Below are 16,155 nucleotides of genomic sequence, written 5' to 3'. Positions count from 1 at the left end.
ACTTTAACTTTAACTGAAAATATAAAATAATGAGTGGTTATAGCTTAATAATAATGATCTGAATGACAAAAACAACAGCGAATTGGAAAAAACGGCACGCTTTGTTTCTACCTTTGAATGGGCCTTGGCCCTCAGCGGTTGGCCCTGCCCTCGTTATGCTGACGTCAGGGGTTGGGTTACTTTGGACTACGTGTGGAGTGAAGTTGAGGGGGGAGGGGGTGGGGTACAGTACGGTGCGTCGGCGCCATGCGACTCGACCAGAACGASACACTGCAAACGACAGTCAGACAATTGGTAATGTCGTGCTCAAACAGTATTTTATCTATTACGAAACCCAAAAGGAGGGCAATTCACCACGTGATTAAATAATTTAGCTGGGATGCCGCCGCTCTCCAATTTCGTTTGTATTGTTTTAGGAGTCTTCCAAAACTTACACGGTAGCAGCGCGTGAAAAGAGCTAGGTTTAAAGGGGTGCTCGCTCTGCCTTATTAAAGCATGGAGACGGAGAGCGCAAAGGAAAGCGCCGTCGTGACCGATTTGGACAGGGACCAGCAGTATTGTGAGCTTTGTGGAAAGATGGAAAACCTGCTTAAATGTGGACGATGTCGGAACTCGTTCTACTGTAGTAAAGAACACCAGAAATCGGACTGGAAGAAGCACAAGCAGTTTTGTAAAGAGGCCGAAAAACCTCAGTGTCAGCCGCAGCCCGAATCAGCACAACGACCCGCACGGACTGCGAAAGGAGGGCAAGGCAAGCAGTTAAAAAAGAAAAGCACCGAGCAACCGAATGACACAGCTTCTCAGAGCACCACAAACACTGGACGTTCAAATCCGCCTGCAGATGGCGAAAGAATGAAATATTTGATCACTTCGCCAACTCGCTCGGGTAGTGTGTCTGACAGCAAGCAGACTGGGGAAGGAATTAAGCTCAGCTATAAGACCAACGGACAAACGATGTCCCCCCCGCAAAAACTGGCTATGAACTATATCGTTCCATGTATGAATAAGCATGGCATCTGTGTTGTTGACAATTTCCTTGGAGAAGAGACTGGACTGAGTATTTTGGAAGATGTGAGAGCCCTCCACAAGACTGGTAAATTTACTGACGGACAGTTGGTTAGTCAAAGAAGCGATTCCACTAAAGATATACGAGGAGACAAAATAACTTGGACTGAAGGAAGAGAGCCTGGTTGTGAGAAGATAGCCTTTCTCATGAGTCGCATGGACGACCTGGTCCGACACTGTAATGGTAAACTGGGAAACTACAGAATAAATGGAAGGACGAAAGTAAGTAAACACTGAAAGTGAGTTGCACATTATTATTAGATGTTAACTTATTGAAATAGTTATTTATCTTCTCCAGTTAGGCCTGTTTAAAAGTTATGACTCTTAAACATTTGTTTTTGCCTCAACATAATAATCATAATATTGAAAACAGGAATCAAATATTTAAAAAAGTGTAATAGTAATAGTATGAATATGGTATCATGAATTATACTATTATAAGAATATATAATACATATAATCTTATAATAACATATGCCTATTCTTAATATAATAATTAATAAGAGTAGGCCTATACTTGGAAAATATTTGGAAAATATTCAGACCCCTTGATTTTCCCCCCACATTTTGTTATGTTAGACATTCTAAAATTGATTAAATATTTTTTCTCCTCAATCTACACACAGTACCCCATAATGTAATAATAATAATAAAATTTTGCAAATGTATWAAAAAAAAACTGAAATATCACATTGTACATATATTTTTTATTTAACCTTAGCTAAGTCAGTTAAGAACAAATTCTTATTTACAATGACGGCTTACACCGGTCAAACCCGGACGACGCTGGGCCAATTGTGCACCGCCCTATGGGACTCCCAATCACGGCCGGTTGTGATCCAGCCTGGATTCCAACCAGGATGTCTGTAGTGACACCTCTAGCACTAAGATGCAGTGCCTTAGACCGCTGTGCCACTCGGGAGCCAGGTATTCAGACCCTTTACTCAGTACTTTGTTGAAGCACCTTTGGCAGCGATTACAGCCTCGAGTCTTCTTGGGTATGACACTACAAGCTTGGCACACCTGTATTTGGGGAGTGTCTCTCATTCTTCTCTGCAGATACTCTCAAGCTCTTGTCAGGTTGGATGGGGAGCATCGCTACACAGCTACTTTCAGGTCTCTCCTTAAATATTCGATTGGATTCAAGTCCAGGCTCAGGCTGTGCCACTCAAGGACATTCAGAGACTTGGCTGTGTGCTTAGGGTCGTTGTCCTGTTGGAAGGTGAACCTTCACCTCAGTCTGAGGTCCTGAGCGCTCTGGAACAGGTTTTCATCAAGGATCTCTCTGTACTTTGCTCTGTTCATCTTTCCCTCGATCCTGCCTTTTGGCAAACTCCTGAAAGGCCTGATTGGTGGAGTGCTGCAGAAATGGTTGTCTTTCCGGAAGGTTCTCCCATCTCCACAGAGGAACTCTTGAGTTCTCTCAGAATGACCATCAGGATCTTGGTCACCTCCCTGACCAAGGCCCTACTAACCCGATTGCTCAGTTTGGCTGGGCGGCCAGCTCTAAGAAGATTCTTGGTGGTTCCAAACTTCTTCCATTTAAGAATGATGGAGGCCACTGTGTTCTTGGGGACCTTCAATGCTGCTCTGACATGAACTGGTCAACTGTGGGACCTTATATAGACAGGTGTGTGCCTTTCCAAATCATGTCCAATCAATTGAATTTACCACAGGGGCACTCCAATCAAGTTGTAGAAACATCTCAAGGATGATCARTGGAAACAGGATGCACCAGAGCTMAATTGCGAGTCTTATAGCAAAGGGTCTGAATACTTATGTAAATAAAGTATCTTTTATTTTTAATAAATTAGCAAACATTTCTAAAAACTGGTTTTCGCTTSGTCATTATGGGGTATTGTGTGTAGATTGATGAAGAAAAACATGAATTTCATACATTTTAGAATAAGGCTGTAACGTAACAAAATGTGAAAGTCAAGGGGTCTGAATACTTTTCGCATGCACTGTATGAACGAGAATATTAAAGTATTGTAGCGAATTCGGAAAGTAKCCCTGATATGACTAGAACCGTAGTCTGCAGCTGTGAGGCCGGTTGGACGTACTGCCAAAATCTTTAAAGCGACATTGGAGGCAGTTTATGGAAGAGAAATTAACATTMAATTCTATGGCAACAGCTCTGGTGGACATTCCTGCAGTCAGCATGCCAATTGTACCCAGCACAAGGTGCACCTGTGTAACGATCATGCTYGTTTAATCAGCTTCTTGATATGCCACACCTGTCAGGTGGATGGATTATCTTGGCAATGGAGATATGCTCACTGACAGGGATGTAAACAAATTTGTGCACAACACTTTGTATGGAACATCTCTGCAATTTTTTATTTCAGCTCATGAAACATGGGACCAACACTTCACATGTTGCGTTCATATACCTTTTCCACTGTAAATAGTAAAGTACAGACCCCCCCCCCAAAATACTTAAGTAAAATTACTTTAAAGTACTACTTAAGTACTTTACACCACTACTTGAAACAAAACAGAATCAGTGTTACTCACAATAAAATAACTTGGTGCTTATTAAATTGTTAAATTAATTAAATATTACAGTCTTAATAAATGTAACTATTACTGCGATATGCTACTTTCCATATGCTAGGATATTTTAGTTACAGGACAAAAAAAGCTGAGAGAATGGGGTATTCCCTATTACTGAGGAGTCCAGATTCTCTTTCCCTCCACCACCACCACCTCCCTTTTTTTTTGTAGGGATAATGGAGCTCTGTCGTCCTAACATAGGTTTTTCAGTATATTTATGAGGAAAGTGGTGGCGGGGGCAAGATTTGATCCCATGCAGTTATTGGCCATGTATGCTTAGTGGACTACAGCACAGCTACTGTGCCACACACCCTAACAACCTCTCACTCTTAACAGTAGAACCGCTGGGCCTCGAGGGACCCCCCTTCAAGCTAATGAGGACTCATTTGACTGCAACATTCTAACAGTGTAATTTATATATTTCATATATGCTATCGCAAAAAAAATATGATTTGGTTGTGTTTATGAAGGCCTTGGGTAACATTAGAATACAATTGTTCTTTTATTTCAAATTACACAACATTTTCATTAGTTTATAACAGAAAACACCCAAATAAACTGTATGCTATATGTAAAAACAGAAAACACCCAAATTCAAGTGTTAAATCAATTTTATTCGTGGATTGCCATTGATACAACAGTGAAACAGAAAGAATGTGTTCGAACACAGTAACAGCTTCTGTTTATAATGACAAAATAAATACCCCAACCACCAAGACATGTGGTCAGATGATGAAAACATCAGTAGCCTAAACATCATTTATAAGCACCAATTGGCCTTGATAGTGAAAAATCATAACAAAAGCAATAATGGCATTGTAATGAATGTGTCTATGACAGCAGTCAAAAATAGGTAATTGTTGTCAGCTCGTGCTTACATTGTGTCTTCMCGCAATGGCACAAATCTTTGTAACTTTCACTTGCTTGACACACTGACGTACAGTGCATTCGGAAAGTATTCAGACCCCTTGACTTTTTCCACATTTTGTTACGTTACAGCCTTATTCTAAAAAATATATATTTAAAAATTCTAGACATTTTTGCAAATGTATTAAAAATATAAAGATACCTTATTTACATAWGTATTCAAACCCTTTGCTATGAGACTCAAAATTCAGTTCAGGTGCATCCTGTTTCTGTTGATCGTCCTTGAGATGTTTCTACAACTTGATTGGAGTCCACCTATGGTAAATTCAATTGATTGGACATGATTTGGAAAGGCACACACCTGTCTAAGCAAAAACCAAGAAATTAGTTTGAATGAATTGTCCGTAGAGCTCAGAGACAGCATTGTGTCGAGGCACAGATCTGGGGACGGGGTACCAAAAAATGTTTGCAGCATTGAAGGTCCCCAAGAACACAGTGGCCTCCATCCCTCCAATACATTTTTATAGAACGTTAGCAAAAATAGATAAGATCTTGCTATCAATGGAAAGGCAAATACCTTTCTATTTGTGGAAATATCACCCTGATTAACTCTTTAGTCATGTCCCAGTTGACCTATTTGTTTATGGTCTTGCCTACACCTAGTGAACAGTTTATTTTTATTATATGGAGAGAAAAAAAATATTCAATTTTATTTGGAACGGCAAGCCAGAAAATAATTAAAACGGGCCTATTTATATAATGAATATGAATTCGGAGGACAGAAATGAATAACAAAAAATAACAAAGAACAAATAATACAACAAATACTGGTTAACTTCTCTGGGATATGTGGGACGCTAACGTCCCACTTGGCCAAAAGCCTGTAAAAATGCAGAGCGCCAAATTCAAATAAATTMMAATAAAAATCACACATGAAAGACACCAAATTAAAGCTACACTTGTTGTGAATCCAGCCAACATGTCTGATTTCAAAAAGGATTTTCGGCGAAAGCAAACGWTGCTATTATCTGAGTTAGCACCATAGTAAACAAAGAGAGATAAGCATATTTTAACCCTGCAGGCACGACACAAAACGCAGAAATAAAAATATAATTCATGCCATAYCTTTGACGAGCTTCTGTTGTTGGCACTCCAATATGTCCCATAAACATCACAAATGGTGCTTTTGTTCGATTAATTCCGTCGATATATATCCAAAATGTCCATTTATTTGACGCGTTTGATCCAGAAAAACACCGGTTCCAACTTGTGAAACGTGACTACAAAATATCTCAAAAGTTACCTGTAAACTTTTCCAAAACATTTCAAACTACTTTTGTAATACAACTTTAGGTATTTTTTAACGTAAATAATCGATACAATTGAAGACGGGATGATCTGTGTTCAATACAGGATTAAAACAAACTGTAGCTAGCTTTCTGGTCACGCGCATCTAACCGGACACTTCCAGTGACCCTCGTTCAAAATTGCCGTACTTCTTCATTACACAAAGGAAAAACCCTCAACCAATTTCTAAAGACTGTTGACATCCAGTGGAAGCGGTAGGAACTGCAAGAAGGTCAATTAGAAATCTGGATTCCCAATGAAAATCCATTGAAAAGAGAGTGACCTCAAAAAAACWAAATCTGAATGTTTGTCCTCGGGGTTTCGCCTGCTAAATAAGTTCTGTTATACTCACAGACATGATTCAAACAGTTTTAGAAACTTCAGAGTGTTTTCTATCCAAATCCATCCAAAATAATATGCATATCTTATCTTCTGGGGATGAGTAGCTGGCAGTTGAATTTGGGTATGCTTTTCATCCAAACGTGAAAATGCTGCCCCCTCTCCTAGAGAAGTTAAACTCAAATATACTAATTGATAAAAAAACATTTATTTTTTATTTTGTAATGTTTAAAAAGGCAATCTTTGTAAATTATATCATAAATACGACTGGTAGAGTTATGTCATACATACTTTTTTTCTGGGTGTTCGCCAGCTCATGTTTTTTATTCATACATGCAGCTAACAAAAACATATGTACATTTCTGCTCTACCCAAAATTACAACCAACTAATTGCAGCACTACCGCAAAAATGGAAGAGGAAAGAGTAAGTAACTTGTCTGTCGGCCCTGCATTAAAGACCATAATTTGTTAGTTGTTTTGGTACTGTACATATGTAGCTTGTTTTTGGTCATAGATCCAGGAATGGCTGAAGATTTGCAATATTTAACTGGAGCTAACCCTGCAGATAGCACTACTGTGCGATCTGAAAAGTCATAGTCAATCGATCAATAATATAATAATACTTTTAGCAAAAAAATATTTTCAATTTACAATCAGTAGAAACAATGAGAATATAAAGGTTCAGAACTTTTATGAAACATCACAGCACAGTTGAAAAATATATGGCAAATAGAAATCCAACAAGGAGGGTGTTAAGAGATGGATGGGGGGTTTTGAATGGAGCTGAAGGTTGGGACTAATAACAACAAGATAACTAATGTAAAACATACTGTGCCCGTAAAACGAATATAGGTTGAGAACTTTTTTTAAAAGAGCACAGTTTGAGAGATATGGCAAATAGAATGGGCATCAGAAACAGTTGGAAGAGGTTGAGGGTAGAAGAAGGACAGGAGTAAAAACAAACAAAATAGAATTATTGTAAAATAGACTGTCCATAAAATGTATATAGTATGTATAAGATGGAAAAACAAGCCTAAGTGTTGTTGTTCACTAGTTTGCACCAATTGTGGGAGGGGTAGTAGGGTAATAAAGGAAATATATAAAAAAGATATATGTATGTTTATATTTGCTAAAAATATATGGGGGATTGGAAATGATGCAGACACGTACAATTGATGGAAGCAAAAATCTATCTGCAATATTAAAGCTGACCCCCCCCCCCCAAAAGACCTACTACTAACCTTAACCCAAATGCCAAGCGTCACGTCTGGAGGAAACCTGGCACCATTCCTGCGGTGAAGCATGGTGGCAGCATGCTGTGGGGATGTTTTTCAGCGGCAGGGACTGGGAGATTAGTCAGGATCGTGGGAAAGATGAACTTCGCTAAATACAGAGAGATCCTTGTTGAAAACCTGCTCCAGAGCGCTCAGAACATCAGATTGGTGCGAAGATTCACCTTCCAAAAGGACAACACCCTAGGGCACACATCCAAGACAATTCAGGAGTGGCTTTGGTTCAAGTTTCTGAATGTCCTTGAGAGGCCCGGACTTGAACCCGATCGAACATCTCTGGAGAGACCTAATAATAGCTGTGCAGCAACGCTCCCCATCCAACCTGACAGAGCTGGAGAAAAGAATGTCAGAAACTCCCCAAATACAAGTGTGCCAAGCTTGTAGCGTCGTACCCAAGAAGACTCGATGCTGTAATTGCTGCCAAAGATGCTTCAACAAAGTTTCTTTATTTTTACTATTTTCTACATTGTAGAATTTCAGTGAAGACATCAAAACTATGAAATAACGCATATGGAATCATGTAGTAACCAAAAAAATATATATTTTTGTTTTATTTGAGATTCTTCAAAGTAGCCACCCTTTGCCTTGATGACAGCATTGCACACTCTTGGCCTTCTATCAACCAGCTTTGTGAGGTAGTCCGTTTGAATGCATTTCAATTAACAGGTGTGCCATGTTAAAAGTTWATTTGTGGGGCCTCCCGGGTGGCGCAGTGGTCTAGGGCACTGCATCGCAGTGCTAGCTGCACCACCAGAGTCTCTGGGTTCGCGCCCAGGCTCTGTCGCAGCCGGCCGCGACCGGGAGGTCCGTGGGGCGACGCACAATTGGGCTAGCGTCGTCCGGGTTAGGGAGGGTTTGGCCGGTAGGGATATCCTTGTCTCATCGTGCTCCAGCGACTCCTGTGCTCCTGGGCGACTCCTGTGGCGGCCGGGCTCCTAACCAAGGGGCCAGGTGCACGGTGTTTCCTTCGACACATTGGTGCGGCTGGCTTCCGGGTTGGGGCGCACTGTGTTAAGAAGCAGTGCGGCTTGGTTGGGTTGTGCTTCGGAGGACGCGTGGCTTTCGACCTTCGTCTCTCCCGAGCCCGTACGGGAGTTTTAGCGATGAGACAAGATAGTAATTACTAGCGATTGGATACCACGAAAATTGGGGAGAAAAGGGATTAAAAAAAATATATAAAAAAAAGTTAATTGTGGAATTTCTTTCCTTCTTAATGCTTTTGAGCCAATCAGTTGTGTTGGTGACAGGGGTGGTATACAGAAGGGGTGGTATACACCCCTCTGTACAGAAGGGGTGGTATACAGAAGATAGCCCTATTTGGTAAAAGACCAAGTCCATATTATGACAAGAACAGCTCAAATTAGTTAAGTAGAAAATAGTAAACATTAAGAAAAATGAACGAGTAGGTGTGTCCAAACTTTTGACTGGTACTGTATTAAAGTTTATAAAAACATATTTTTGCTTGTCATTATGGGGTATTGGTGTAGATTGATGAGGGAACAAACAATTTAATCAATTTTAGAATGTCTGTAACGTAACAATGTGGAAAAAGTCAAGTGGTCTGAATACTTTCCGAATGCACCATACCTTTGTTTAGTTGTAATGCATAATAGTCTTCGGTTTCTCTTTGTTGTGTCCCCGTCGTCTTGTCATTCTTCAGCCATATTGTGGAGTACAATGGCTGTGCAAGTGCCTTATTTTGCACAGAGGAAAGGATCTCCCACCTCACTTTGTTCACGGTGCCTGCCAATGACAGTGGGTAAAGAATTGTCCATGGTGACATTTCTCCCCTTGCCAACCCTGATATAGGGTACATACCATTTTGTAGATTATAATTAGAACAGATCAATACAATAGAATGGCCCATCCTGTTCTTCATTCACAATTGGCGATTACATAATTATGCATCGTTCACTTTCTCTCGCTCATCAACCCATTCACCCCCCTTTTCCCCCATCATACTTTACTTCATTTATTTAATTTGTTTTTATATGTGTGAAATTAGTTCCGGTATAGTTCAGGTTTAGCTCCGAGGCAATTATTGGGAGGATTATCAGCTGGGCACTGCACTTTCAACTGTCGAGAAAAGGAGGGCCAATGGGGAATAACCATTCACTCCAGTTCTGTTTGTGATAATAAGATTCTAACACCGACAGTGTGTTATATAGACTTATTTAGGAAAAGTCAAGAACGGAGGGGGGACGGGCATGACTTAAAAAATGGCAGTAATAAAAATGTAATTCATGGGCAGTAAAAAGTGTTAAGCCTAAAATAGATAGAAAGGATTCAGCGATGGCTGGCCACTGACTATTTTGTTATTCTTTGTTCGAATGACGGCCAATCGCTCATGTCCAACTAACGGCGAGGATGCAGCAGACACCTGTGGGGGATGGTCGACCACTGACGGTGTTGGACTGATCGTCGGTTCCGATACGTCCCCTACTTTATGTCTTGAGTTCCTGCCCGACTTTATTGCTTTATTGCATGCCAGACCTTACTATGCTTGGATAGCTATTTAACATATAAGCTAACCAATTACCTCCAGAAGTCACATAATTAGTTAAGATTGAACACATGTGGACTTTATTTAAGTGTCACATGATCTGAGAATATATACACCTGTTCTGAAAGGCCCCAGAGTCTGCAACACCAATAAGCAAGGGGCACCACCAAGCAAGCAGCACTATGAAGATCAAGGAGGTCTCCAAACAGGTCAGGGACAAAGTTGTGAAGTACAGATCAGGGTTGGGTTATACAAAAATATCAGAAACTTTGAACATCCCATAGAGCACCATTAAATCCATTATTAAAAATGTTTACAAATATGCACCACAACAAACTAGAGGTCGACCGATCAGAATGGCCGATTAATTAGGGCCGATTTCAAGTTTTCATAACAATCGGAAATCACACACCTTTATTTAACTAAGCAAGTCAGTTAAGAACACATTCTTATTTTCAATGACGGCCTAGGAACGGTGGGTTAACTGCCTTGTTCAGGGGCAGAACGACAGATTTTTACCTTGTCAGCTCGGGGATTCAATCTTGCAACCTTCCGGTTACTAGTCCAACGCTCTAACCACCTGCTTTACATTGCACTCCACGAGTATTATGCGAATGCAGTAAGAAGCCAAGGTAAGTTGCTAGCTAGCATTAAACTTATCTTATAAAAAACAATCAATCAATCATAATCACTATTTAACTCCACATGGTTAATGATATTACTAGTTTATCTAGCGTGTCCTGCGTTGCATATAATCGGYGCAGTGCGCATTCGCGAAACAGGGCTGTCGTTGCGCCAASGTGTACCTAACCATAAACATCAATGCCTTTCTTAAAATCAATACACAGAAGTATATATTTTTAAACCTGCATATTTAGCTAAAAGAAATCCAGGTTAGCAGGCAATATTAACCATGTGAAATTGTGTCACTTCTCTTGCGTTCATTGCACTCAGAGTATATGCAACAGTTTGGAACGCCTGGCTCGTTGCGAACCAATTTGCCAGAATTTTACGTAATTATGACATAACATTGAAGGGTGTGCAATGTAACAGCAATATTTAGACTTAGGGATGCCACCCGTTAGATAAAATACGGAACGGTTCCATACATTTATCGAGATGATAGTTTCCGGATTCGACCATATTAATGACCTAAGGCTCGTATTTCTGTGTGTTATTATGTTATAATTAAGTCTATGATTTGATAGAGCAGTCTGACTGAGCGATGGTAGGCACCAGCATGCTCGTAAGCATTCATTCAAACAGCACTTTCGTGCGTTTTGCCAGCAGCTCGTTGCTGTGCTTCAAGCATTGCGCTGTTTATGACTTCAAGCCTATCAACTCCCGAGATTAGGCTGGTGTAACCGATGTGAAATGGCTAGCTAGTTAGCGGGGTGCGCGCTAATAGCGTTTCAAACGTCACTCGCTCTGAGACGTGAAGTAGTTGTTCCCTTGCTCTGCATGGGTAACGCTGCTTTGAGGGTGGCTGGTTCGAGCCCAGGTAGGAGCGAGGAGAGGGACGGAAGCTATACTGTTACACTGGCAATCTAAAGTCCTATAAGAACTCCAATAGTCAAAGGTAATATGGAATAAAATCATAGAGAGAAATAACCCTATAATAATACAACTAAAAACTTTTACTGGGAATATTGAAGATCATGTTAAAAGGAACCACCACTTTCATATGTTTATGTTCTGAGCAGGACTTAACGTTAGCTTCTTACATGGACATATTGCACTTTACTTTCTCTCCAACATTGTTTTTTGCATTATTTTAAACAATTGACATGTTTTCATTATTTATTTGAGGTAAATTTGATTTTATTGATGTATTATTTAAGTTAAAATAAGTGTTCATTCAGTATTGTTGTAATTGTCATTATTACAAACGTAATTATTTTTATTTTTTTTAAATCCGGCGATTAAATCGGTAATCGGCTTTTTTTTGGTTCTCCAATAATCGGTATCGGTGTTGAAAAATCATAATCGGTTGACTACTACAACAAACCTACTAAGAGAGGGCTGCCCACCAAAACTCACGGACCAGGCAAGGAGGGCATTAATCAGAGAGGCCACAAAGAGACCAAAGATAACCCTGAAGGGGCTGTAAAACTCCACAGCGGAGATTGGAGTATCTGTCCATAGGACCACTTTAAGCTGTACACTCCACAGAGCTGGGCTTTACAGAAGAGTGGACAGAAAAAAGCCATTGCTCAAAGAAAAAAATAAGCAAACACGTTTGGTGTTCGCCAAATGGCATGTGGGAGACTCCCCAAACATATGGAAGAAGGTACTCTGGTCAGATGAGACTAAAATTGAGCTTTTTGGCCATCAAGGAAAACGCTATGTCTGGCGCACACCCAACACCTCTCATCACCCTGAGAACATCATCCCCACAGTGAAGCATGGTGGTGGCAGCATCATGCTGTGGGGTTGTTTTTTATCAGCAGGTACTGGGAAATTGGTCAGAATTGAAGGAATGATGGATGGCGCTAAATACAGGGAAATTCTTGAAGGAAACCTGTTTCAGTCTTCCAGAGATTTGAGGCTGGGACGGAGGTTCACCTTCCAGCAGGACAATGACCCTAAACATACTGCTAAAGCAACACTCGAGTGGTTTAAGRGGAAACATTTAAATGTCTTGGAATGGCCTAGTCAAAGTCCAGACCTCAATCYAATTGAGAATCTGTGGTATGACTTGAAGATTGCTGTACACCAGCAGAACCCATCCAACTTGAAGGAGCCGGATCAGTTTTGCCTTGAAGAAGGGGCAAAAATCCCAGTGACTAGATGTGCCAAGCTTATAGAGACATTCCCCAAGAGACTTGCAGCTGTAATTGCTGCAAAAGGTGGCTCTACAAAGTATTGACTTTGGGGGGGTGAATAGTTATGGTTCTGTTCTGTTTTTTGTTTCGTTTGTTTCACAAAAAATATTTTGCGTCTTCAAAGTGGTAGGCATGTCGTGTAAATCAATTGATACAAACCCCCCCAAAAATCTATTTTAATTCCAGATTGTAAGGCAACAAAATAGGAAAAATGCCACGGGGGGGTGAATACTTTCCCAAGCCACTGTATAGCCATCTGATGCCCAACTGCACAGTCAATGACATGGCACGCAACCGTTGGTACACATCTAGTCGTGAGATCAGTCTTCACCCCTCCACCAGACAACTGCACTAGGGTTACAATACATTACTGTGTTATTCATCCAGTCTATCCACACACACCAGCTGAACCACGCTGCTAGTATGCACTCATTAAGCCTAATCTCTTGACAAACTTTGAAGTMTTAACCATTCTATGTACAGTGTTGGTGTGTACTGTTAACCGGTGGACTGGTGATGCAAAATAATTCTATGCAAAGCAATTCGAATACCTTTGACTGAGCTGTATGGAGAGCAATGCAAGCGTAATTGCTGCCCTGCTCATGTCCCCTTGACTTTCGGATGTGTAGTGGACCCTTGCGCCTCTCTCACCAGCTGTTAATGGCACTCTACTGCCAAACTCTCATGGTTTATCATTACTTCATTCCACAATCTGCCCCCGTCGAGAGGACTAGTTCACTAAGGTATGCATCTGTTGTGGCCCCTATAGGTTCTTGCCAGGGGTTCATTGCAAAGTCCACAGGCCCACCACTCAAGCACAACACATGGGGCCCACCCCCTCTTAACACACACAAACTCAATGTTTTGAGGTTTGAAGATGTCCCCAAAAAGTTGCTGTTATGTGCACTTATCTCCAGTTAAGAATCTGCTCAATAGGGGTTTAAAGGTAGAGGCTCAGCCAAACTGCTGTGTATCTTCTTTCTCTATTGTTCTGAACTCTCTGATATAAAAACTTGAGACCATTTCTTTAAACAGGGACTTCCTGGCAGGCTGCACCCTATGCTACTGATAGGACGTATTTGAGTCATCCATCGCCAGGACGACCTTCACATTTCCTGCATGTGAGGAACACCCCTTTACCGCCAGCTTTGGGCCCTTACTCAAAAAGGTTGTGTTGTGTTTTAGAGGACAATTGCCTTTAAAGACACACTTTGGAAGTTTAGTTCTCATTGTTTAAGTCAAATTGTGGCTTGGATGTTGGCTGCGTGTTTCATATGCATATTATACGTTAATACATGCCTTTCCTGTTTTCACACAAATCCATGAAAAAATATTATGCTTTTTCTCATGGTTGTGGAAAATGTCACTCTCTGTCCAATGAGGTCATTTCTGGACAATGGCCTATTTCAGTCCATTTAGGGTACCCCTTTGGCACAAGATCACCTCCCAGCAGATGTTACATATAGCCTCTAAGTTGTTTAGACCAATAGAGAAAAAAGACACTGATGTAACTGACATTTTGTTTGGGGGTGTGTCTGAACCCTTTGACCTGCTGTAGTTCTCTCAACACTGTTGGCTAGCAAGGTGACCGAGTTTGTTCTGTCACAGCTGTGAAGAAGAACGACCCCTGATAGATCAGTGACTGTTTGGACGTAGATTGGATTGCTTCCCTTATCAGTCTCTATACACAGACAGACATATGCATGAAGCTCAACTTTGTCTGCCATGGAAAACAGTCCAGCTCTGCTTGCTTGTAACGCAAGCCCCGGATTCTATGAACTTTACTTCTGGGTGTCTAACCAAACAAACAACTTCTAAACTACTCGGAGAATGTTGCTTTTGGAACCCGAACATGCTCTGTGTCTTGATGTATCTTCTGTCTATAATGATTGGTTCTGTGGCCGGGTGGAATGCAAAAGCAACATTTCACTACAAGAAAAGCCTGGCTTTTGTGGTAACTAAAATTGGTATCTGGTGTCAAGATCTCAAAGTAATAGGAAATTACGGTAATTCTACACTGGAAACAACACTATGATATGGGGTTAAAGGAAAACAATCATCTCCCTAGAGTACAGATAGGGCTTTCAAGTGAAATTTGATAGGAAGTAATCCGCCCTGTAAGCTTAAATAGTGGCTTGTTTATTTTCTATAATAATTTGACGTTTGCCTCAGCCGTTAGTTTGTGAGAAGCAGAGTAGTGTCCAGGCTTGAAGGTTTCATTTAAACATTTTCCGGGTGTTAGGCCTAAACAGTAGGACAATAAACAGACTGACCATAATATTGTGTGCCGGGTATTCAGACTCCCCTGCCATATCCGCTAACAATTTGRAAAAAAACTATCATTATTGTTTCCTAATTGATTGTTTTCCAGYGGTCCTGGGACTTTGCACAAATGCACTCTGTYAAGGTCTTAAAGAACAAGAAAATGTCCCCTTTCCGTGATTGCAAGGCTTTGACTTATTTGCCCGAAACAATTGTACATAAATGTTTTTTTGTCGCTTGTCACTATTTTGAAATATACATTTTCACCCAACGTGTTGGGAGCCTAACACGCWAAAGTTTTCTTGATTGATGGACTTTGACATTTTAAAATGTGTTCATTTATCAACACTTTTCAAAGTTAATTGAACGCTTTTCCGGGTAATTATATGTACATGTTGAAAGTGTTTATTTGAGCACTGTGGGTGTTAAAATTGCTTAGGAGATTTTCCTGTGTACTTTCCTGTTTGACAATTCAAAGGACATGCCAACTGCAATTGATAGACTTTTGTACAAATTCAAGGAAAYTGGCAACAGTTCAATGCAGCTGGTCCAGTTTCATCTGTCAGTTTGCTCAGCCGTGTCATCTCCTTGTGGCCGTGCACTACAACAGGATGTTWGAGAAGCGCCAAAGCAGCACTTCCTGCAGACACTGATACGGGCAGCAGGGCCATACTTGTTTCTCTGACCTTTAGCACAATAGCATGTTAGCACCTACTAGACAATGAGGAAATGCTCAAGTTACTAGGCAAAGAATTGTACACTACCCCTTTCCCCTTAACATGGCCCATTGCATACATTTGGGATCCACCTGCGCTCCCTAAAGAATCTTACTTATGGGGACCTACAAAATGCAGTGGTCCACACGTGGTAATGGGAAACCTATGGCATAATTCCTCCTGGTTGTGTATACTGGTTGTCTCAGGCCTCATAAAAATTCCCAAAACCTTTGGTGAGTTACTGGCTGCCTTAGGATTGTTTGAACCTGTCGTGGCAGTTTCCCCACCATTTTTATCCTGTCTAGGAAGCGCTATTGATTCATTTAGGGGCTTGTTTGGATGGGCAGCGATGCAATGTGTTGACCCTCACAGGCTAAAGGCT

General features: G+C 40.8%; 1 protein-coding gene across 1 annotated transcript in view; it reads left to right on the top strand.

Moving 5' to 3' along the window:
- The first annotated feature begins 225 nt into the window (after nt 1-225).
- The window catches only part of LOC111960623 (egl nine homolog 1), a 34,362-nt gene continuing 18,432 nt past the window's right edge, over nt 226-16,155 (top strand). Inside the window, exon 1 of the mRNA XM_023982703.2 lies at nt 226-1,287. Coding sequence (XP_023838471.1) covers nt 496-1,287 — 792 coding nt within the window. The 5' untranslated portion in view covers nt 226-495. The remainder of the gene's footprint in view (nt 1,288-16,155) is intronic.

This window comes from Salvelinus sp. IW2-2015, linkage group LG1 (assembly GCF_002910315.2).
Source record: "Salvelinus sp. IW2-2015 linkage group LG1, ASM291031v2, whole genome shotgun sequence".
Classification (NCBI taxonomy): domain Eukaryota; kingdom Metazoa; phylum Chordata; class Actinopteri; order Salmoniformes; family Salmonidae; genus Salvelinus; species Salvelinus sp. IW2-2015.
Note: the sequence above shows the minus strand (reverse complement) of the source record. Positions and strands in the feature narration are given on the sequence as shown.